Source organism: Daphnia magna, linkage group LG1 (assembly GCF_020631705.1).
Source record: "Daphnia magna isolate NIES linkage group LG1, ASM2063170v1.1, whole genome shotgun sequence".
Taxonomy (NCBI): Eukaryota; Metazoa; Arthropoda; class Branchiopoda; order Diplostraca; family Daphniidae; genus Daphnia; species Daphnia magna.
The window spans coordinates 6,167,733-6,193,714 of record NC_059182.1 but is presented as its reverse complement, the minus strand read 5'-3'; the positions used below and the strand labels follow the sequence as shown (position 1 = coordinate 6,193,714).

The window sequence follows — 25,982 nt, the reverse complement described above, 5'->3', positions numbered from 1 at the left end:
AGAAACGGCATCAAAGAGCCAAACAATATTTTTGGTTTTGTTGCTTTTTTTTTTTCCTTCTCGGTAGAGAGAGAGAGAGAGAGAGAGAGATGCAAGATATTAAGCTATAGGAGACCTTGGCTCATGAAAAATATAGACACATAATAATAATAGTCCATTTGTTGTTTTTTTTTTTGCCCTTTCTCTTGTTCATTATAGTCCAGTTGAGTGCGTTGTACATAAACAAGCAGTATATAATAAACATAAACAATATTTATTTATCGGTCTCTCTTCTTCGGGCGGCATGTCCAGTTTACGCTGTCGATTTGATTACCTTAAAATGTGCGTTTTCGTGTCTCCTAATGAGGAGAGCAAATGAGCAGAAACTAGGTCAGTTGGATCAGCCCAGCTGAGCTCCGACTGAGCTCGTCTTGCTGGCCAGGTTTTAATGATATACGCTCCTCTCCCTTTTCTACTGTTATTTTTTTAAAACCTCCAAAAAATTTCACCAATTGATTTCTTTTAAAATGTTGGCTGATTATACCTCACGTTTGTCCTATAATACCAAGAAAAAGCTATATGGTCATCATTCGGTTAACTCTTCTGCCCGATGCATGAATAAAAAGCGATTGGGGTTTTTGTTTGGACATACAAGTGCTGGATTGAAAATGAAACGATACCGATCTTATTTTATCCTTTTCTTTCTCGTTTATACGGCAAATATTGTTTGGTGCCTTATTCGAACAGGTTGTGTAAAGACGACGCTAGAAATGCGGTCATCGTTTATAGTTTCACTATAATCGGTCACGTTTTCAGTTACAACTGCAACGTAATACGATCCTGATATTCTTTTTTATTATAGATGAAAATAAAAAAGCTTCTAATGAGCAATTCATTTGGAAAAAAGAGAAATAACAACAAACGAAAGCTGTGAAAATCTCGCATTCTTTCGTAAACAGGGACGAAAATCGAAATGACTAGGGCCATTTACTCCGTTCGCCAAGTTCCCGATAGGGTTCGCTATTGAATCGTCCTGATTAGATTCGAAAGCTCCCTCGGTGTTCGCTATAAGTTTTCAATAGCCTGTTTTGTCGGGCTTCATGTTGAAATCTCCATTTTCGCACACAAAATGACCTCTTGGAATTCGCTAAAAATAGCACGTTATGATCAAATTTAACGCTGAATGCGGGGAAAATATTAGTTTTCTCATCAAGCCAGCTGTTTTTTTAAATGAATGGGACCAACGCTTTGCTGGCGCGCCAGCACTGCCGCTTCGTTTTCTACGTTTATTTTAAAAACTATAAGCCTCGCATCAAAAAGAACTTGCGTATCGTGATTGCCGTTTAATTACGAATCGAAATCATGTATTTTTAAGTAAATCTAAAATTTTGAAAAAAATGAAAAAGTGGGAAGGGTATAGCCTTCTCATTTTCGTCAAAATCTGCAAAAATCGACATCTCTTAGAATTCAATAAAAACACATCCGTTATACTCGAAATTAAACGCTGATTTCGGCTGGAATATTAGTTTTCCCGTTAATTGTGTAGTTTTATAATAATACGCAAGTAAAGTAGTTGTAGCACATTTATACCTTTTTATAATTGTAACTTCACTCATCCGGTCAATATATTTTGATGTTTTACGGTTAAAATGAGTTTTGTGGTTCCATATAATGGCCAACATCCTTGTGCACAGAATCGTATGCATAACGACTTATGTCAAAAACTGTAAATGTTTAAAAGTTACACCCGAGAAGAAATGAAACTTCAAAAGAAGAAAAAAGAAAGTCTCGGACAATTTTCGTATATTATTCTCGTCGGTGTGTATGTGTGTGTGTGTGTGTGTGTGTAGGCATGAGGATAAAAGCAAAAGGGCTATAAAGACTGATGAAGGGTTATTAGTATAAAGAGATACACGACAGTTTTTGAAAGAATGACATTTTCGTAATCAACATAAAATGAAAAAAAACAAATGAAAAACAAAAAAACAATGAAGAATATTGAGACAAATAATATATATATATACGTAATGACAGCTAGACAGTCTATGCAAATATATATCGGATACGAGAGTATATTAGTTAGTTATATCGAGTACATTTTATATGGACGACGCCGAGAAGTTTTTAGATATACGGTATATATATACTCATTTATTGTATATGTATACTGTTAAAAGGACTTCAATTGATAGCTGATGCTACGCGCTTTTCCTTGCTGGCTCATATGTAGATTCATATTTTTGAAGGAATTCATTTTAAATATTTTGAAAAGTTTTGAAAAAAAAAAGGAGGATTTACTGAAACTCGTGAGACACGCACACTTTCACACAATTCCACGACGAGACGAAAAGGAAAAAAAAAAGATAATTTTTTTTGTGTTTGTTTAAAAAATAGGGGAGAGGATAAAATACACCAATAAATTCCAATGCGAATTTAAACGGACGTGAAGGCCTTTGTAGCCGATACCGCCAGCAAGGCTAAGATCAAGCATTGATATCCCGCCATCGTTTTGCTGTTGAGATGTCTGTTGCCACTGTTCGTCAGTCCAGTGTCGATTCCTATACATTTAAAGTACGTGCCATTATTGATTGAATGTCTTTGATTAAACTTTCATTTTTGAAAATACCTCCAACGTCTTTGATTTCCAGGTTTTTCGCATTTGGCACAGACTCTGCAATATAGTGAAAGAATAACAAGTTAAATCAAAGGATCTTGAAGATTTTGAATAATGATATTGGTTTTATACCAAGACCAAGTGTGTGGAACTGGAAAGCTTCACTAGATTCAGAAGTGCCATAACGATTCCTGGCTGTCACTGTGGCTTCGTAAATGGATCCTTAAATCGAAGATTTAAAAAACGAATTTAGTAACAGGGTCTATAGTGTGCAATGTAACGAGCATTAAATGTAGACCTATATAAGTTACCTGGATCGAGCTGGAGGAACATATAAGACTGCTTGTGATGTTGGTGACGTCCACTGGAACTGCCTTGATTCATCGGGATGATCATCGATTTCCAGACGCGATTCAGATCGTCTGTTTCATTGAACTAATGAAGAAAAATATGCAATTTGAATGTTCAATTATTCAAGGATACAACAATCGATGGTTGTCAGACATACAAACAACTTTCTGAACATGAGTTTGTACTCTTCAATCGGTGCATAACTATCGATTTTCCACGTTAGATTGAATGAATCGACCGAGTTACCCATCGGTTCGCTTTTGAATATCGCTCTGCTAGGGCGCCCTGAATGTATGCCAACAACAAGGAAATTGTCAGAAACAATTCGAGTTGATAGAAAGTAATCAACATGTTATATAGTCTAGTGTAGTTACCGGATAGTTCAATATTCTGAGAAGATCTTCCAAGCAAGTTATCCGCCGTGCAAGAATAAAGTCCGAAATCCGATTCCTCCACATTGCGCAAGATCAGTGTGTGTTTGTTACTGGAAGATTCTAGGATGCGCGTATCAGATGGAACGATGACTCGCTCCTCACGATACCAAAGAACCTTTAACCATAAGTGGACCGTTATATATTACTTCATTCGAATTTATTGTTTAAACTATTTTAAAAAAACAGTATACGGTGGCTCCAGGTTCGGCGTGGACGATGCAAGTTAGATAGGCCTCCTGGTGCACTCCAGTATGAATCCAGCTTCGTTCGATTTCAATCTCGGGAGGATCTAAACGTCGAAACATAATAACATCAAACATTTGTTTCCTTATAGAAAAAAAGAGAAACGAGTATTGTTTTACAAGACTTACACAAAACTTTAACGTCGATGGTTGCCGTGGCAGGTTCACTTACTCCGTTGTCAGCCGAGCACTCTGTTATTTATATTTTGATTCAGCAATTTTACAGAAAATTATGTTAGCCAAGACAACACGCAATGTTTTGTTCGAGAGAAAAGGTATACCATAGAGACCGACGTCTGGACGACCGACCGCTTGAAAGCTGAGCACCGATCCTTGAAATTTATCATCGCCATTTTGGAAATAAAACCCCTGGACAGATCAATGCGGTTTTATATAAGATTCACTGTTTGTATACGTCTCTTATTTATGGTAGTATGTAGTCTATAGTCTTACAGGTTTGCTCCATCGGATGGAAGGTGGCGGATTGCCTTCGCCGATACATCTCAATGTAACAGGATCTCCTTTGCGAGCTTGTATGCGACCTTCTTCGGGAAATCGACGCACTTTGGCCGGTTCTATATAAAAAAAGACAGGCATATTTAAAAAAATAATGATTCGTTTTTAATGGCCTTTATATAAGCTCAGTGCGTGTCTAGCTGAAACTATATATTTAAATACTATAACTTAAATTAGACCAGTGAAATAAAACGAAAATAAAATGTGTAATTTACATATGGGGGATGCGTTTTAGCTCACCGAGGACGTTGAGAACTATGTTGATGTGAGATGGCACGTCAGTGTTAATCTCGCACGTGTAATTGCCCGAATCTTTGCTTGAAACTTTGTTAATGTCCAGCGATGTTCCTACTATGTTCAGACGATTGTCGCGGATCACCTTCGTGTTACCGGCAGAGATAAGAACCGATTCTTTCTTCCACACAACCATAAAAGTACCTAAAAAACACGAAGGTTATTCATCTATTAGACTATAATTTGCTCTTTGATATAGTCTACCAACTGAAATAAAATAGTAAAGTATTCTAATCAACTTCTAATAAAAAATAAATTCTAAGTGTAATAAAATGTACGTTTTCTTTTATGTTTTCTATATGAAGGGCAGCTGCGGGAAATGTAAATTTATTTATTTATTTATTTTTTTTTCGTGATTTATTCTTGAAACTTTACATTCTCCCCGCTAGATGGCGTGGAAGCCTCCTTTTTACAAAGCTGTTTCACTTATGAATCTATATCGAGAGCATACTACTCTACTGCGTAACACAACTTTTTGTAGAAGAAGTCGGGCTTGAATTCGGACTCATTTCGAGGGTGGGGAAGAAACTCAGTTGCGTAATTATTAAGTCTTAAAGAGAAACTGCCAACTAAACTTGCTGCCCAATTAGCTTCTATAAGTCCTTTTCGTTCTTTCGCTTAATACACGACGGTTCGCTTGACAAGACTTTGGTAAAGTAAAGAGCCAATTAAAAATTCTACGTTATCATCATCTTAACGAATCTTTGGCTGCATAAGAGTTAAACTATTAAGTCAATTCATGCGATCGTAAAGTAGCCTATTTTGAAACACCCGAGGAAGTGTATTAGGACAAAGGACATATTCCTGTGCGAATGATTATACTTATTCAAGCACTTGACTGGATGCGATCAAGTCGTTTAAGATGACGAGAGTCATGAAATGCTGCAAATCTAATTTTGGAAATCAGCCAATCAACCACTTAAAGCGAGTAGCCTAATATAACAAGGCATGAAACATTAAGAGCATCAGCACCAGACATGACTTCCGTTCTCACTTCAACATCCGGCTTCGTCTTACATATAGACGATATATATGTTGAAGCACTCACCACGAAATAAGAGAAAACAAGAGGACCCTGTCTTAACAAGTTATGGGGTCGTGTAAATTAGATTGTCATCCGCAATACATTGTCATTGGCGCGTCAAAAGAATGTCGGGTATTACATCGTCGTCGAATAAAACGGCTCATTTGATGTGTATATTAGATAAATATATAAAAGCTTACCGAGATTTTGAACTTCGCAGGGTAAGCGGGCAGTTTCGCCGATTTTTATGTTGACAGTTTGACTAGGGCTGGTAAACTGAGGGATGATGGTGTAAGCTCCGGATGAAGGCAGCTCAATGGCAGGATTTCCACGGGCATCTATAAAACAAAAAAACGAATACCAAAAAAAACTGTAAAATAAATACATATAGCCTATACAGCAAAAGCTCAAGTCGCCGTTTAAGTTAATTGCATTTGATTGTCACGGCCCTTCCATATTTCTTTCTGTGTTTTTTGCCTGAACAAAAAGTCAACTTTGTGTCTTTGTAGACTAGACTGCATTCTTGGAAAGTGGAAGAAGAAAGGTGTTTTTGAGCTTGTTGCCCAGGTAAATGCGTTGCCGTTGGCAACAGAAGTATAAACTCTTCCACGTTTTGAAATTGTTTTCATTCTTTGTCTGGCTCTCGATGGTGTATATATTTATAGTTTTATGTTATTAGTTATATAGCCAACAACGCGTAGGCTATAACTCCCAACATCCCCGTGAATCAAGTTGTAGGATATATAGATTGGTTTAAAGTTCAGGACGTCGGGATAAAAGGCTTCGTGTTTCACGGGCATGAAAAATCTCGTTCGACAGAAGGGCTACTTCAATGTGCGGTATACTATACGTATAGGCTTGATTTATGATGCGTTCAATGAATCAAATTGCTTGTATAGGTGATGAACTCATCTGTGGATATAAGGACAAGGCCTATAGCCTGACTCCCCGTGAATGAAGGACTATATAATTAAAATTGACTGTTATTAACCGGAGAAATTAGAAACTTTTCACGTTTGGCTTGCCCTGTAATTTGAATATAGGCCCCTTTCGGGCATCAGTTCGGGTATATTATATATACTGTATATTCTGGATGTCAATTCTGTCAATGTTATCATTCAGATTTATTACTTCGCAAGACCACAGATTTTGGCTTCACGTGACAAAGTAATTACTTTTGTCCGACCCACGGAGTCAAATTACATTCACATCTTATCGCAACATTTGCCCAATTATTCACGTTCAGTGATTTCTTTTCTTTTTCCCCGGCCAATCGTATACCATCCAACAGGCGCTCGTGTTGCTGAGCAGAAATGATATAGGCCTACACGATCTATCAAAACAGCCATCTCCTGTTTTTTTCATTGCCTTTATTTAATGTTATTGGCGAATCACGCAGATTCCTATTTTTTTTTAAACATCTCGACAACCAAGTTGAGCGGGAGCGTCAGCACGGGTTAGTGCAACTAGCGTGAAAATCAGATAACCATCGAGTTTTTTGCATTTTCGGTTGAGATGCCTGTCGCTAGAAACTGAACCTTCTGATCGTACGTGTGTAGTCTACACACGTGACGCTGCTGATGTCATTAGGCTGGATAATTACTAACCGAACCAATCTCAATCGTCTACTTTTATATATTTGTGTGTGCGTATACATACTATATATGTGAGGGTGAGCGTGTTATAGTCGACCCCAATTCGTGTTCTGCCCTCTTTTCGCAATACCGTCGGGAGGCGTCGTCGACGTCCAGCTGTTAGCAATCGCCATTTGCCGTGTCTTTTCATTTCTCTTTCTGCCTCTCTCCCTGTTATCTTTATGCTTCTATGTATATATATATATACCGAGACACAAAACTCAATCAGAGTTATATATACGCGTAGATGTATGCTATATACGCCCCACCCCCCTTTTTTTCCCGAGAATTCTCTAAGATGTTCGTTTTTGTTTTTTGTTTTTTTAACTCTTAATGTCCTTATGTGCACGCGTTGCGGGGTTATGGAACAGTTGTTACCCGCCGTCGTGTAGACATTTCGATGTTTGCAGACGAATCGCTTTGTCTCGTTAGTTTTTAATTGCATGTCTTCTATATCTACTTGTGTGGATGATGCATTAGACCATGCAATCAACTAAATATAGGTCAAGTTTGTTTTTCTTTGTTTCTCTTGTTTGAATTTTATTTGATGTATTAGATGATAATTGGGCATTTGGTGATATAGACCAATTGAATCAAAGTTTGGGGTCAAGTCTGGCGTCCGGGCTATATAGAAACAAACTCTAATTGATCTATAATATGTATATAGTCTAACTTTAGTTCAAAGATTTAATTTGCAGTTGACTCTATAGAGTTATAGCCCTCGTTTGAGTATTGATCCGATCTTCGGGCTGTTTTGCAAAACAGGGTAGGTCTAATAGGCCAATAGACACGTGGCTTTCCCTTTCAAACTGTTTGAAAATGCATTGCCATTATAGACAAGTAGGCTATAATTGGCCGTTGCTGGACGACTGCGTTTAACACGCGGAGGGCAAGTTTCTAAATAATCGAAAAAGAAAATTGAAAATGTCAGCGGTTATTAGCACTTGGATAATTGCGACATGACGCGGCATGTCTATATCGACTAGTTTTCAGCTCATTTTTCTTTTTTGAACTCACGAAATGAAAATAATTGATGACTAACCAATCAAGTAAAATCGTGATGCTATAATCCAATATTATTTGTGATAAATTAGCGACGGACATAATAGGCCTAAACCATTTTGGAAATGACAGCAGTCGGGTTGATTGAAGATGCAATTGCATTCGTATATAGTATAATTCTGTTGAAATATTCAACGCATTTAACTCAACATTTTTCTTATACTAATCTATCCATATTGTTAAGTATACGCGACATTGCTTTACGCAAGAGCACGGGACTCTCCCTCACCCCTCCCTTCTAAATTGCGTCACGATCATCGTGGCTTATCGCGTTTCAGCAAATCAAAAGAAGAGCGCCGTCAGCGCGCAAGAATTAAAAAAGGACGGGCGACATCGTCCGCATAGTAAACTATAGATACACACTTTCAAATATATATATATAGTCTATAGTCCCGGTGGCGCACATGAACAAGAAAAAACAAACAAGTGCTGCAGAATGAAAAGAAACAAAATTATATATGGAAAGGAAGTCGACGAAGTATATAGCGAGTGTTTCCTTATACTTTTGATCTTGTTCTTCCTTCAAATTCTCTTTTTTTGTCCCCCTTTTATATAGACGTATGTCGATAATGAACGTTAGCTTAATAATGGTCAACGCCTTTTTTGTTGAAATTATCACTTTCTCAAACAATCGATTGTATTATCGTTTTATACAAGTTGTGCGTGCTGCTGACATTATTCTCTAGTTCGTTTATATAACGTCCTCATTTCTATACCTCCACGTGGGCCATCTCGTTTGAAAGAACTCATGTCATTTAGAGCGCGTTCGAATTATAGAACCGCCCCAACCGAAAGTCGAATGGTAAACAGATTTGTCGATCGAAATGGCACGATCGGTGAACGATTCTTCTCTTTTTGCTTAAATATTGATAATAAAAAAAAAAAACGTGACAGGGATCGTGATGTCATATAGCAAATTTCACTGCCAAATCAGCTATACGAATGCTATATATGCGGAACATATTTATCACGCTTCGATTTGTTGTCAATCTTCAGTGCTTTATTGATCCCGACCGTGTCTCCATCTTTTTTCTTTTTTTAAAAGTAAGATATAGTTATTTCTCAAGAAAAGGGAGCGGGGTGGAGGAATATATTCAAAACAGGGGGACGACGTGAATATTGAAAAAAAAAGAAAGAAAAGGGAACTGAAAATAAAGCAATAAGCATCCGCTCTGTGATGTTGTTGCTACTGGAATAACACACTGGCCTTCGGGGTAGCGCATCACAGATGCAAGAGATTTTGATTGGTCCCTTTTCCTGTTCGACCCTGAGGCAGCGACATATTTGCCTATAAATGTTTGCGTCTAGGAAACATAGTTTGCGTGAATATATAGGCTACATAATATACGTGCCATGTTTAGGCTATCCCTATTGTTTTGTGTGTGTCCCCCCCGCCTCCCCGTTTTGGCAACATCGTCATCGCTATAAGAGGGACATCATGTGACAGGATCCATTGTTTCCTCTTTTGCCCTCAGTTTTTTATTTGATTTTCTTTTTGAAGTTGACAACAACCAAATGGTTTTTTGCCCTGTTCGTCCCAACTTATAGTTATATAGCGATTCCACGAATTGGTAAGCCCTTAACTCGAGAACGAACGGGTTGGCTCAAGATGAAAAGATTATTTTAAAAAATTCTTTATTTTCCAAGAAAACAGGTCGTCTTTTTTTATTTTTTTTTGTGGGCCTTTAACAAGAAACTATTGCTGCGCTTCAATTTAATCCTATATAGACGCAGACTTGTGGAGTTTGTTTTAATTGCCAATCTGTACCAATTTTGTTTTGTTTTTCGGGAAAAAAGTCTGTAGATATAAAAATGAATTGTTCCATCAGTTTCCCTCTTTTGTCCGTTGACGTCATTGAGATCTACACGAATTAAACGGATAAAAAGAAACAACAAACAGTTGAGGGGCGATCTCCCCGTTCCACTTCATGTGTCGAACTGTTGATTGTTACGCTATATATGCATAATAGATATGTCATCATAAGAAGGAGGGTGGTGCCACTTTTCGACGTCAACGCCTTTTGAATCAATAGAATAACAAATTTGATGGACGGAAAATGTATAAGAGATCAAACATTTCTCTTGAAAACAAAAATATTCTTCACGTCTGGTCGTCTCTTTCCTCTCCGTTTTGTTGTTGTTTGTTATTCACCCCACTGTGTTTGTTTATTCGTCCATACACGACGTGAACGCGCCATTTACAAAGGGCCTATATAACGCACCTCTTCAACTCCCTCAGCTGCTGTCTTTTCTTCTTCGTTTCCCCCCCTTCGCTTGTTTTACTATTCTCTCGACCTGTCACCTGTCATCACTTTGTACGTCCATATCAAAATATAAAGAGATTCGGTTTTCGTGCTGGCAATTCTTTCACGTCCCACTTTATTCTCGACAGCCCGGCCCCCCTTTTTTTTGTTATTTTCGTCCGTTTGTTTCACGTTCTTCGTCTGGAAAGCCCAGACAATCAATAGCTGCCGTCGTGGCAGCACAACCTGTAGACTATATAGTCTATACACGCACAAACCCCCGTTGTTGTATAAATGAATTTCTCATTTCTTTTTTCCTTTTTTTTTTTTAGTTCTCATGAATTCGTGAAAACAAAAGGTCAGCACGTAATTAGATTTCATTGACGCTTGCTGCAGATATCATTATTTCATAATGAAACTTGATCAATGCGCATATTTAACTAGGCTCTATAGTTTCCCTTTTCCTCTTTGCTAAATGGAAGCTTTTACACTTAATTAAGAATTCATTCGTTTCTCCGCAATTCTCAACGTCTTATAGACTATCTGTTTGTTTTTTTGTTTGTTTATTTCTTTGGTTTCTTCTGCCTACTTGACTGTCGTACGTTAGAACCTGACATTCAACTCTAGAAATGTCTTATGTATTAGTAGGTTGAAAAGGAGACGCGTTGCTATTCAACTATAATGGAAAGGGATAACTTGCTACACGTGCCGTTTTGCCTTTTCAAGTAGTTTTTATTTGTTTTTTTCAAAGGCACCTGAGTCTGGCCAAGAAATAATTCACTTCATGAAAACGACGTGTGACTTTAGAGAGTAACACCATATGTTTTTGCAAGCTCTCCTATATGTATAAATATATATAGGTATATTCATATATCTAAACCTACATATATAATCATATATTGGCCGGTGAAATGTCGGCGGACCGGATTTCGCTTCATTTCCTGTTTGGGAAAGCGCTGCTTGCGGTTCGTGTATCGAGTAAATAATATGGGCCTCAGCCATCATACCTCACTGCTTGTATATAATAAGATGACAAGGATGTTTTAAGCCGTTCATTATACATACGCTAACCGAAATTTAATAAGCTGTTAGACCTATACGTTCAGCTTTATATGCATATATAGGATTTAAAGAATAAAAATGAAATGTTCGATAGGGATGACGTTGTGCCAGGCAAAAATGGGTCGACCCAAAACCGCAAAATGAAATTCATGTTATACAGACGAAAAATTCAACGGGCAAAAATGTAACAGAAAATTGTGCGGCCATGTGCTCGTCACTTCATGTTTATACTGAGTGTGAAATAAACAAAGAGGGGACAGTTAAAAAAAAAAAAAAACATGTAGCGGAAGTCTTGAAGACAGCATAAGAAAGAGCCGCATATATTTATTTTGAACAGAATATTCCAGCTGGGGCTGAACGTTTGTTAGACCATGTCAGCCTCAAGGGGGGGGGAGGAGAACTGTTGCTTTGCATTGTATAAACACGTATACCAAGGAAAGAAGCGGGGATTGTTTGAATGCAAACACGCCGACGAATATATGTATAACGAACTCTTTTATAAATCATTCCGTTATGTGACAGAATGACGTCAGTGAAGTCCCAGAGCAACAACTTTTTTGAATTTTTAATTTGAATTCTTTCTTCTTTTTTTCTCTTTCTTTTATTTAAACAAAAGGTTTGAAAAAAAATAAAAGAAGAATTGAAAGCGGCATTGGTTTCTCCGGCCTTCAGGTTTCCTCTTGTCTTTCACGACAGCGTCTGTGTCCCCCCCCCCTCCGCCAAAATGGAGGGGGGAAATAAGTTCTGTTTGAAAGCTATATAATAATCAAAGCAACAGTTTCCAGAGTTTTTTTCTTTTCTTTTCTCTCTTTCGTCAAACTTGAGAAGTTAAGAAGCAGAAACCTGAATGCGCTCCTACTGCTTTTTTCCCGCCCACCAACTGAACCTCCCCCCTATACAGTCAAATGCCTTTGTTTATTGACTATACGGAGCATCTGCTGCTTTGCAACGCAATGACGTTCTATGCGTGGAACCGGGAAAGGACGACACAAGATGACAGAAAAGATAAACATTCGATATCCTTTTCTATACATCTTTTCCCCGTCACATCAGCATCAGCTTTTTCGATTTTCGAATCCTCGTCGAGTCCATCAACGGGACGCATTTCGCAAACAAAGACGTTATAATCTTTGCACGCATCGATGTGGTTTCTTCTCAATATAAAGGCGAGATTAATGAACGTCTTTGATATAGATTAAAAAAAACTAAGACGCTGTGGAGAGTGCAGGTGGGAGTCTGCTGGCAAAGGTTGAAATCAATGCCTTGTGAATGCAATCGAATGCTGCTGTGCTGTGGAAGAAGGAAAAAGAGAGGAGCTGCATTGAAGCGCGAGTTGAGGCAACTTGTTCATATAATAGGCCCGTCATCTTCTGATTTGCTGAAAATATAGATAGAAGATGGAGTTCGTTGGCCTCGTTTCCCTATTCACAATTCTCGTTGTCTTGGGAACAGGTCGATAGTGAAAAGAAAAATCTACACAGCATCACTTATATCCATGTTTATATAGAGCTCGTTAGTTTCCTTTGGTTTTTTTTTCTTCTCTTGATTTAGATCTATTTTTTGTATAGATCAAATAAAGACGCTTACATTTGATTGAAATAAGGCATCAACTGTGCCGATGTTGTCGCTTGTCTGATTGTGTGACAGTTGAATGCTATGTGTAACGCATCAGCCGCAATGTCACAGAAGATTTGACCACGTCACACCTTTTCTATTACACACTATTGAACTTGTGACCAGTGAACTAATCGATTGCCATATATACTCGTTCGCTTTATATAAAGTGCGCACCATCTATTCGAATTGCTATATATGCTGTCATTCAACTTCAACTTATCAACTAGTTCTACTCTATCCCTATATACGTGCTGATGCACCAGCATGTATATATACAAAGTGACGAGAAAAACATGTCCATTAATCACTTAATAAATAATCGAGGACTCTTTGCTATTAACGAGCATGTGTATACTCTATACTACTATAATAGTTGATTCCCCTTTTTTAATTTGTCACTTTGCTTTCTCTTTTGCCTGAATGCATTTCGGTAGGTATATATCCAGCAGGTGCTATGCTCTTATGTTTATACTGTCGGCCATACATATAGGAAGAAGTTTTATATACTAAATATAGGTCTATATACCTGTCGACTTCCTGTTTGGCGAGAGAGGCACGCGACAGCACTCTCTTTTTACGTTCACGTCCAGGACATGTACACACGTTTTTATTCTACTGGGAGTGTGAAGCACTTTGTGAAAGTGGCATCTAATATATCCTATACACCCCTGTGCTGATGTTTCTTATATATATATACAAGGCCAATCGACAGCAGGTGCCCAACTCTTGAAATTCCGAATCAATTTGAACTTTCAAACGGAATGTCCCAACAGCTTTGTATATATAGCGCATTTTTGGTACAAACGCGTATTATTATATTTTCTATTTCAGAATGTCAGGAGCTAAAAGCCTTTTTGACGTTAGACATCGGTCAAAGGTCAAAGATCGCATCTCTTAGTCCAGTATAGAGTCTAAATAGATTTTCACCTGAATTCGAGGATATTTCGACTGCGCATTCATCAGAAAGGACATTCCGATGTAGTTGAAATGCATCAGCTAATTCAAAAGGATATCTCCTGTATTCAACTCACGAGATAGTCTGCCGTGCAAAAATGTAAGGCACAGAACATATTCAAACGAAATTATATTATACGACGGGCTTTTCTAGAAATCGATGCGCGTTCAACCTCTGCAACGTCTGAATATACATTTTTAAAAAAATTCTATACTCTATTCACGTACAAGTAGTTTTACTGTATATACGTACATGGAGGGCTATTGATAAATGAATACATCTGCAGTGTGTATATAGCTATTTGTGTTTGCGTAATGCGAAGAGAAAACGAGAAAGGCAGTGAATATTATATGCAAAGACGATCGTGTGTGACACGTGACGACAAGAATCTAACTGGACAACGTATGTGCAGGTTATTTAAATAACTGGACGTATATTAGAGGTGCTGGCTCGGAAGATTGTATAGTCTAAAAATATTATACTGTAGATATCTCATCTATTTATATCGTTTTTAATATATATGTATATAGAAAATGACGTCAATCGCGGACCGAAAAGCAGCAAGATCAGCAAAATATGTAAAATAAATCAATTAAATCCGTTGAATGGATAGAAGTGGGTGAAGGTTGGCAAAGATCTTTTTTAAAAAATCACGTTCTGACTAAATCATAAAAGAATAAGGTTTATAAAAATGGACCAGCAGACGAATCACAGGAAAACATCAAAGAAGGGTGAAAATCAAAATCGATTCGACCGCTGTGGATTTCAATTATTCAAAGCAGGCCATCTGCCGCGCTATGTATAGGTTTAGCTACACATATATGAAAATGCCTACATAACCCTTGGGGGCGCTCTTAAGGGCGAATCAACAGTGTGTCAACTGTTCACCCTCGCATTATAGAAGACTTTGCATCAAGGACTATATACCTCCCCCCCCCCTAAAAATAGGGTGACAATAAAAAAAAATGGCTACCGTATATAGATTGGCGTCGTCCTGGGTGATTTATCAGCGTCGGGTATACATACAGAAAACTTGATACACGTCTGTGTGTATATATAAGAGTTGATTCTATATATACTATCTATTTATACGAAAGGGAACAGTATATATAGGCTACATACAATTGTATTGGATACAGTGGCTTTTTTTTGTTGTTTGTTCGCGGTATCCCAGACTGGCCAACCGTATATTCTGACAGACTGCGGGTTAATCAAAACACCAGGGGACCTCGAGGGACTTTGAGAGACTCGATCCTGCCAACAAGAATTTTTCTTTTATTTACATATAGTAGACTATACAGTGATACTGTTGATATCGTGATAGAGGGGGTCGCTTTTTGTTTCATTCTTTTTTAAGACCTTATATATATATCAAGCCTATAATATAGTTTTGATTCGCAGTCAGATGTCTTGGTTTTTAGCGTTGGCGTTTATATACAGTTGTGGGGAAACAGCGCGACACTAATATATAAGACGCGAGATCATCAAAGAGAAGAAGAAAAATAACTGAATAAATTGGATGATATATATACTTGCACGCAAGGAACTATAAAAGTGTTGGAATGAAAGTCTTTGTTGTGCATCGTCGTGAAACATTTCCAAGAGTATATAATAATTGGGACCGTTTGTGTTTGGAACTCAATATATAGAATCGCATCTATATATCCTTTTTATGTGATATATACGGCATTATAGATCAGAGTTGAACGTTCAAGTTGTGTTTGAAAAAAGGATGGCGGGGTTGACGCACTTCGAGAACAATTCATATATTCTATAAGGTATAATAGATACAAAACTTGATCATTATGCTACAGACTTTGTCGCGATTATATCTGTAATAGGCTACTTCATTTTTCGCTTATAAAAGGAAAGGGAACTTTCAAATAGCGAACCATCTCCTCTCTTTAATGGACGGTGTGTAAGTAGGCATGTCTGATGATGCCCTTCGTTTGGCAGGTTATATAAAACAAGACGAAAGAGGGAAACGATGTCATTTGCAGTCAAATGTCAAGCAAAAGTTCACTTGGAACTATAGACATAAATAATAACAATTTTGCTCGCAGACTGAAACATTTTGCAGACAAGGAATTGTTCCACACATGTCCAGTATACAAACGACATTTGAAATAAAAATCAAATAAAAAAAAGAAAAGAGAAAAGAAAGCGCGTTCACAAATGAAAAAGGACCTCGTGAGACATTTTGAGTCGTGACCGTTTTACAATGCGGCGCGTTCCAATCAAGTCGGCAAATTGAGTCGACTGCTGCGATGTGTTAGGCAGGCATACACAAGTTATAAAGAAAACCCTCGTTTGTCATTTGGCGCCTCTTCTGTGTGTGTGCGTGAGAGCTATATATACGCAATTAAAAAAAAGCCCCATATATTACATTTAGGTTGTCGACGTTAATTGCTGTCGGGCTAAAGGGAATACAGCGTCCCATCGTAAATTATTGTTTATTCATTTTTCTTATTTTAAATGGAATCGAATCTACATAATCTATATATCCATCATCTGGCGGTTGTCTATATTATTTCTCAATATGATCGTCCACCAACTCTTGCACTTTGATTGTTATGATTCGATGCAGCCTCCTCGATTGGAAGAAATAACAAAAACTGGATGGGTTGTGATGTAATCATATAAAGGAGAACTCTTGATGTGTCGTGACGATACGATAAACATCTGTACATTGTAAATTCGCCACGTCATGATTGTTGCTCGCCAGGGATTTATACGTGGGGTTGTCGAATCGAAAAAAATAAAGGGTGTAATCAAGATTAGCATCGGTTGTTGGACGTGATGATGGTGAAGATTATAAATGCAATCACATTAATCGTGGTGGCCCTTTTCCCCATTCATTTTCTATATAGCTATACATCATTCCAAAATAGCCGCTAAAGTTCGAAACAGAGAAACACGAAATGAGTAGCCTATAGGTCTATGCCCTATAAGAAAATAGCCATACATGTTTCTCATGTTCCAAGACGGTGCATTTAAGATGCTGGTATAAATATGTACAAGGAAGCGCAATGGTATAGGTATACCTTTCTAATACAAATGCGCAACATCTCCCAGTGAATAAATGATATAGAATGCGCAAGCCATAGCAACTTCTTGTTTGCTGGCAAGTCTAAAATCCGCCTTTGATTTTCAAAGTACACGTAGACCTATACAGTATGCTGTAAATATACAAGGACAAACTTTCTGCCGTCGAGTCTTAATAAGCACAACATCCTGGGATATATTTAATCGATGAGAGCATATAGCATCAAGAAAATAGTTGGTCAAAAGACCATCAGAAGGACCTTTTAGTAAAAAGGCTAAAATAATATATAACAATTCGTATAAACAAACGAGCGAAATCATTCACGTTGTCCATCCTCTTGTTTATCAAATACACGCGCATCTATATGCATCCAAGTTTTGAGACTTAAAAGCTGAGATTATACATTTACATATAAATCCTGCGCCCTCTATTAGGAGGAAACGTTGCTCATCCCTTCTTTCTGAGCGTCTATTTTCTTGAATAATATACAAGTGGCGTTTGAAATGACAAATATCTATATACGTAAACCTTTATATAGATGCTCTGCTTTTCGCTATATATACTCATAAAATATAGGCTGTATAAGTTCGATGGAAAATAGCACGGTTTTAGAGGGGCAAGGGAAGGATGAAATGATTCACACTTGAGAAAGAGTATAGGGTGAAAAAGACGAACGGCATATCGATCTGTTTCTTATATATAATACAAGTGCAGCTATATACAACTTCTGTTTGGTACGTTTATATAAATAGATCGTATATATATTATATAGGGTTTACACCGTGTTGTCCCTCTTTATGCTACACTTGCCCAAAGGCAAAAGGGCGAAATTCAAAAAAACAAAAATCCATCAATCAAAAATATTTGAATATTTTGAAAAATGACGTGACCACTATTATATGCATTCAGTATAGGTCTACACATACATTAGACTGAATAATAATGGTGAGGCCACACACAGACACACACCTCCCACAGTTGATATACGCATTATATATATAGACCACCATGTGATATAGAGTAGATTGATGTCCCACTCGCCAGATTTCATCCCTGGGCAGATGGGCTGACCACGCTATAGTCCTTCTCTTTCTTCCCCCCCTGTTATATTATTATGATTATGACTATATTATTATCACCGGTGGAGAGCAACATCTATATATACTATATAATAGCATCCGCGTATATACCCCAAACACTGATGTATACATTTATATATAAAGTGCGTGTTGTGTATAGATAAATAGGCTGTGTGCATCACTGTATATTATATATACGCTGATGCAAGTCTATATCAAATATGGATCACTTGCTGATCGTTATCTGTGAACAAAAGCATTGCCAAAAGGGGGGTGCGTTTGTTTTGCTTGCTATGGCATCCGTCTTTTTGCCTCCCTCTGTTCCATGTATAGCCTATAGACCTATACAAAAGGATAAATAGGAGAGGAATATAAGAGAACTCAATCAGAGAGGGGTGAGGTGTTTTTCGTGGTATATGATGGAAAAAGGGCGAGAGTTGCTGCGGTCAATTGTATCCGATCACAGAAGCGCAAACTGCCGTTGATCAACGAGTGGATTACAAGCGTGTTGTTCTCTCTATTTAGGAGGTTCATCGATGCCCCTTTCCGATGTCGCCTACGCTCGTCTTTCTTTATTGACACAACAATGATGAACAACAAACGATGGCGTTACATGGACAGTTGATCAAATAGCGATCCTATATGGCGTTTCCCTATAAATAGAAGGAAATGTAATAGGCGATGTCATCATTGGTTGTCGGATTCCTGCAGCTGTTTTCCCCTATTTATATAGAGCAGGAAATGGGGAAATTGAAATGGCAGCAAATAAAAACGGAGCTGTTCTTGTCTTTCGTTTAAAAGTGTTTTTGACAGGGCTGCTGGCCATTAAATGATATATAATAGGACACATTCCATTTTGTTTTTGATTGCTTTGCTGGTCGTGAAAATTTGTTTTTCGAGCTGTTTTCTATTTGAAAAGCCGAGCAAAAGGCAAACTCGTCTATGTGTGGCAGCCATCATTTCTTTGGCCGTTAAACGGATGGCCCATTAAAATCAATTTAAAACATCGACAATAAAAGAAAACGTGGAGGGGGGATATATTTATACGTTTTTTTGTTGTTGTTTTTTTTTTAAGATCTTCGTCTAAGTTTTATACAGACAGAATGCAAAGGGAACTACTGAATATATTGAAAAATATAGTGACGTGCCTGATGGGTTTTGAGTATACATAACATTCGCAGAACACGCGCGGTTCAAATAAAACTCGAGTTGCTGCTGTTGACACACACACGTATAACATATAGACGAAGGCCACAGATGAATAGCTTGTTTGAATGAAACATTTCTTCTCTTAGGGGAGGTTCGTTGGAATCCATAAGGTCTATATACATTTAAGCACGTCCGTTGATATTGAGAAGACATACAGTATATATCCTTGACATGAGTCTTTTCGTCTCTCGTCCCGATTCGGTTATGATAATGAGCGCACAGACTCGTTGATATGTAAGAGGGGCAAGTTATATATATACTTGCGAATACTATATATTATCAAGTCTTAATCGGCATTTTATTCCCCTCTCTCCTCCTCCTATATAATATGAATGTTAAACCGATGTATATTTGAATATACCGACCGACTTTCTCGAAATACATCTGGTGAGTTGATTTGAATGTCACTCAGGTCGCAATCGATTTATGGTGAGACACAGAGCCGAGCAACAGCGAAATTTATAACCCACCTAATACGCGTTATGTCTCGAGTGACGCATTCGTATATTTATATAGGATATACAAGCGTTCCATGTCGAAAAATATATGGACGTTGCACATTCCAGGTGAACAGGTTTGAATGTATGTTTTATTTTTTAAATATACATGTATGTTATGCTGGTTGGCTATATATAGATAGAAACTACACTGAAGTTCTAGATATCAATGTGGAATGTGTGTGTGTATATATACGATGGCGAATTTGATGAATGAATGCGAGTTTGGAATTCCTCATTCATTTAACGCATTTCAACCTTTAAAACAAACAAAAAAAATGATTCCATATGCTATACAACGACGTTCTTATACATGTGAACATATACATATGATGGGATCTTTTGTATGCAAAATAGCCAATATAGCTGATAAGACGAGCCGGTTCATTATATAATAGAATCTGTATATCGTTTGACAAAGAGACTATTTTATACATGCGCACATAATTATGTATAGCTGCTGCATATTTGATAGACGGTTTTAATTACGTCTATAGGTTACACTACATCTGCCTCAAATTTCTTGCGCTCTTCATCATTTTCATTTCGTTCAATATTAGCGTCTAACATGCGAATCATTTTCAAACGTTCAATAGATGTAGACTACATGTATAGCCTTCGTCACGCGTTGAATTGAAGCATATATAATCGCAATAGAATTCTTTGGCGTCGTAAGAAAGCCAGCGTGTTCCTCTTCCTTTCTATATGTCTAGTCTATAGTATATATTATAAGACATGCGACGACGCCAGAATAATAAATATAAGGAATGCCTATGTCTATTACAAACGTCCCCTTATTTCTTCCAAATATATTCTTTTCGTTTTTTCTTTTATTTTTTATGATTATTACTCGCGCTGCTATTTAGGTTTTCTATGTGTATGTTCTTCGTGGTTGTATATTAAAATGTCGTCTTTATATATACGTAGGCTACAAAGAGGAATAAAAATTAAACTCTATATTATAATGTCTATAGTCTATACACACACAAAAACTCAGCACCCCATTTATACGACCTTTATTTAATTTTATTTTTTAAATTTTACGCGTCAAAATGGACTGGGGAGGGGGAGGGGGAGAGAAAAATAATCAAAAATGTCTAAGCCAAACGCCATTGAAACACCACCGGTCAGCACGCCATTTCCGGCTTCCGTTCCTGCTGTGATCCCGCCGGCCATGTCTAAAATGAGGGTTCTACCCCCTCCCCCTGTCTGTCTGCATCCCATTTTATTTTTTAACGACATTTTATTTTTTTTAACTCTTTGGGGGGGCGACATTGATGAGCGCACGCGCGCCGAAGCATTTTTTTATTCCGTCCGGCAATTACGCGTTGCCGACGGGACGTGCTGGTTTATACATTCGAAAGCGCAGTGCTATTATCTAATCAATTTCATTGTTATATCTTTAACTTTACTGAACATGCGTTGGACAAGATAAATTCCAATTGAAAACGTTTGATGTATTTATATAGAAAATCGTGTTTTATGATGCGAAAAGTTCATCGAGTTTGTGCTTAGAAGTTTGTCGGATTATATGTGCGAAGCTGATGATAATATAAAGAAGAAAACAAACAAACAATCTGTGCAGAAGCTTTCTTGTTTATATCATCAGCGAAGCCCTACAACTTTTTATTATGACTTATATATATAGACTATAATGAGACAAGTTGGTTGTCTTGTGCTGTGTGTATAGTGAAAAGCCGCACTCCCGCGGTACATTCTATATACACACAACGTCAACAGATTGGGGCAGCCTGCTGTCAACGCATGTCGGGCGGCTTTATATGCTCTCGGCATAGAGTATTTAGAAAATAAAAATCAAAAGATGAAAGGAAAAAAATGATAATAAACGGAATTTATTTGATAAATAGATCTATAATAGAATGTATACGCCTTTTGTTGAACAAAAGACAATCCTCGTGGCTTCGAGGCTTTTCCATAAATCAGGATGATTTACATCGTCAAAACTATATAGAGATAACCTAATGATTCTACATAACAAAATACTCTGGCCTTCAAAATGTCGTGAGTCCGTTAATCCCGCAGCACATTTAACATTTTGCACAATGGATTGCCTTTTCACCAGCATTTTTTATAAAAGAAGAAACGATTCGAAACGTCCGCGCTGTTTATGTCGCATCAACTGATCTATTACACGCTCCCGTAGGCGGAGCATCGTGAAATTGGACCTGTTAAAAAGCCATACGCATTCCCCCCCCCCACCCCATCTCTCCATCAACAAAACCGAAACTATTACGCAACAAAAATATATATAGCAATCAAACTCTGCGGGATGGTTTGTTTGATTTTCAACCCCACTGAATTTATATCGTTTGTTTACGACCTTTGACCACCAGCAGCAGCACCGGCGTGTTATTGTTTACGATGCCATCATCACTCATCAAACGACCTATTTACCTCTCACCCCACCATTACCCTTTCTAACCTGCCCGCTTTTTGTTTTAGACATATAAACACATACATACGGTGTGTGCAATCTGTATAGCCTTTAAAGGCTGTCTATTATCGTTAAGGCATTCAATCCCTCCCACTGTGCAATTCACGTCAGCACATATCGTTATCTGTTGAAATGAGTTTGATCCTTCGTGACAGTCCCGGAAATCATGGGCGTTGTTAACCTATACCCCTCCCTATATTTACACAGTTAGTTCCCCCCCTTGAAAAAAACAAAAACAGACAGACAGTTATTTATATACCAAAACAGGTGGCAAATGTTTCAACCTTTTTCTTTTGAAATCATTACGTCTAATGATTTAGTCCTTTCAATGAACATCCAGCACCAACGGTGGATCTTTGTGTCTCTATGATGCATTTCCTTCTCGTGTATATAGAACTTTGTTATAATATAGTCTATATACACAAGTTGTTCACGAAAATAGAAAGTTTTCTCTCTTTCTTTTTTTTTTTTTAATTATTATTATAATAGGGGCTGGTCGATGCGTGTTGCTCAACAGTTTCCAGCAACTAACGGGAAAAAAAATAAGAAACTTTTCTCATCTTTGTCACCGCCCACGTCTATATTTATAAACACACACACACACACACAGCACATGTTATATACCCAGCAGCACGAAGCCAACTTCAATTTAAACGTTATATATATTATATATAGGCAGTGCGACTTAATAGCATCAGCACACGCGTCTTGGCAATGCAACTTGACCGGTATAACTCGTTTGGTTATGGGATCCCCCCCTTTTAAAAATAAAAAATGCTTTAATACGATCTTTTCAACCTTTAACACGAACGGCCACGCCCTTTTTTTTTCTATAGGTCGTTATTTGTTGGAAGTATTGACTCATGTCGCAACATGTGTGTATTATATATATATACACAGCAACTGGACGTCAAAACGTTTGTTCTCGTTGAGTTGATGTTGGCTTTTGTGCTGCACACACGTGACATTTGTTAGTTTGACACAGTCACGGATGTGTTGACGTTTGCAGACCGTTAGACAACAGCGGGACGGCATTTAGAAAGAAAAAAACACGCTGATTAAAGCGCGTGATGGAGTCCAGTATATATAGAGAAAGTGCGTGTTGAACGACGATCATCATAGAGACAACAAAGAATAAAGAGTTCAAGTATAATGAAAGTATAGAAAAATTAAAATCAAATGGATATAATAGACAAATGACGCGTGACTATATGTAATCAATTATTTATACAGTCGTGTTTATCGCCTCTTCATTAAGACAATCACGAAGAATGAAGAACTTCGTATAATTTCATTTGTATATTATCGAATATATGAATCGTTTCATTTTCTTTCTACGCGGCTGTGATGCGCTTAACTATATCGTTCCTAATATTATGTAGTGTCACGCAATGGCTGTTCCAGGTTTTTTAAAATCACAATAGCCACCGTTTTTGTTTTGTTTTTTGCCGGAATATAAACGATCTATGTGTACATAGACAAACAAAGGCTATATACATTTTTTCACAGAGACATGCAGGAAGAGGCAGTCTATGCAAACGATATATAAGTATATCCGTTATCTCCCCCTTTTATATATTCGTTTACATCACCGGAAAATGGGTGGCTCATGGGAGCTGGTTAAATAGGGATGGAACTAGAGAGACTATCATGGACAATGACGATCGTGATGATGATGATTATTTATTTAAAAAAAAAAAAAAAAACACGGGAGGAAGTAACGAAATGTTTTTCACAAAAAAAAAAAAAATCTAAAAGAGGGGTGGAGATATGAATGATGATGACGATGAGGTGGGCTATGGAAACCCCCGGGTTTCCGGTGTCATCCATCAAAAGTGTGTTACTGTCTGCTGCTGTGTATATACGTCCAACTGCACATAGGGAGGAGTTTTCTTTTTTTTTTTTTTCAAAATAAAAGTTTTAAAAACAAATAAAGTGGGGGGGGGGCAAGAAAAGCGTCGACTCTATATCGGAATGGCGTCCTGTTTGAATATTCGAGGCGCGTTTATTAGTCGAGACAAAATCATCATAAAACCATAAAAATGTATAGCTGCTTCTGGCTACATATATAAAAAAACTGCATACAGTATATATTAGGATAATAATATATGCATGTGTGTATGTCTATATAAGGCTGTGGAGGAAATTGAGAGACGCGTCGTCGTAAAAAGAAAAAGGGCCGGACGGAAGAGAAAACAAAATGGAGATAAGCAAGGGCTATATAGTAATCCGACGCCTTCTAACAGCCACCATGCGGTCCCCAGATTTCTTTTCTTTTTTTCGTATATAGAAAAAAAAATGTTTTGAGTTTTATGGAGAAATCGGATGTTGACTTCCTATGCACACACATTTGTCAGCTCGTTTAATTGAAGGCACTAACTATTTGAATACTGGGATATAACAAAACTGGAGAGAATTTGACTAAATTTATTAGTTTGTTGAGTCCCGAAAAAAAGGGGAGTTGAATAACGAGACGTTCCGCCATTTTAAAAATAAAACCAACAAGTTAACCAAACAAAAAAAAAAGCGTATCCTGCTGTGAATTTGTTTTGATATATTTATTTTCTTGATATTTGACTTACACTAACTGCTCTTTTGTTTCGAGCAGCACACATGTCTGTTTGTTTTTTTATGTTTTATGGTTTTTTAAATAATCATTTATTATACAGTAGGGCCGCGTGAATGATGGCCGGAAGTCATTATCCAGTGTATCGAACCAACAACTTATTTATGTCTTTACATATATATAAAGAGCTTTCTATACATGTGGTCCCTTACATTATAGATCTCGACACGTAAAAGTTGACAATTAACGAACGTACGTGCAAGAATGTAACCATACGTCATTTGCAAAGAATAGCACAGCGAAGGGCATCGTGTATATAGTCAGTATATGGGAATATAAGAAAAACTATGAACGTTGTCCGTCACGCGGTGAAACTGTCTCTACAAACGCAGAAGTAAGTCCGAGGACTTTGTCCCATTTAAAAGGACACGAATGTTATACATTTTTTAAAAATGTATAGATTTTGATTGTAAAGTTTTAGAAAAATCAATTGGCCGATGCTATTAGTATATAGCGGACAGCTGGCACGTGCGTTACGTCATTTCAATGAATAATGAGTCAATGAAATTGAACGTGAATGATTTACTATAGTCAACACGAGTTCTCGTTCTACAACTGATATAGAGTACAAACGTAGTACATGTATAACTTATCCGATCCTGAGCCCCGTCTTGTATATCAGCCACAAGTTGCATAAACATGTAAAACAGGCAATGTCTTTTTCAAAAGCCAAAACAAACCTCCCCCCCTTCTCCTTTTTTTGTTTCTAATTTCTTTGAATTCGAACCGTTTCCTATATAATGTATAGTATTATATATCTGAGTTGTTTTCATAAACTAAAAGCATTTTAGAGTTTTCTTTAAATCCAGTTTTTGCAGCAGTCGTTCATTGCCACTCTGTTTCTTTTTTCTGTCTCGTATCATTCCTCACAACAGATGGCATGTATATACAGTGGTTGTAAGGGGAGGAGTATATAGCACATATAGACTAAAGGGGGAGTCGTATAGCATCAAAACGGGATGAATATGTATCACGCCATAAACTCATCGGCACCGTTTCTCTCCCCCACTTGTGTTGCTGAGCTGGCCCCACGTCTTCCAACT

General features: G+C 37.5%; 1 protein-coding gene across 1 annotated transcript in view; it reads right to left on the bottom strand.

Annotated features, from left to right (window-relative positions):
- Window positions 1–1,765: 1,765 nt before the first annotated feature.
- LOC116925419 (neurotrimin) overlaps window positions 1,766–25,982 on the bottom strand; it is a 39,958-nt gene continuing 15,741 nt past the window's right edge. Inside the window, exons 2-13 of the mRNA XM_032932118.2 lie at window positions 5,655–5,792; window positions 4,377–4,574; window positions 4,074–4,195; window positions 3,902–3,989; window positions 3,750–3,812; window positions 3,570–3,667; window positions 3,319–3,493; window positions 3,102–3,229; window positions 2,905–3,028; window positions 2,726–2,815; window positions 2,606–2,650; window positions 1,766–2,537 (exon numbers count right to left, since the gene is read on the bottom strand). Of these exons, the coding sequence (XP_032788009.1) occupies window positions 2,413–2,537; window positions 2,606–2,650; window positions 2,726–2,815; window positions 2,905–3,028; window positions 3,102–3,229; window positions 3,319–3,493; window positions 3,570–3,667; window positions 3,750–3,812; window positions 3,902–3,989; window positions 4,074–4,195; window positions 4,377–4,574; window positions 5,655–5,792 (1,394 nt within the window). The 3' untranslated portion in view covers window positions 1,766–2,412. The remainder of the gene's footprint in view (window positions 2,538–2,605; window positions 2,651–2,725; window positions 2,816–2,904; window positions 3,029–3,101; window positions 3,230–3,318; window positions 3,494–3,569; window positions 3,668–3,749; window positions 3,813–3,901; window positions 3,990–4,073; window positions 4,196–4,376; window positions 4,575–5,654; window positions 5,793–25,982) is intronic.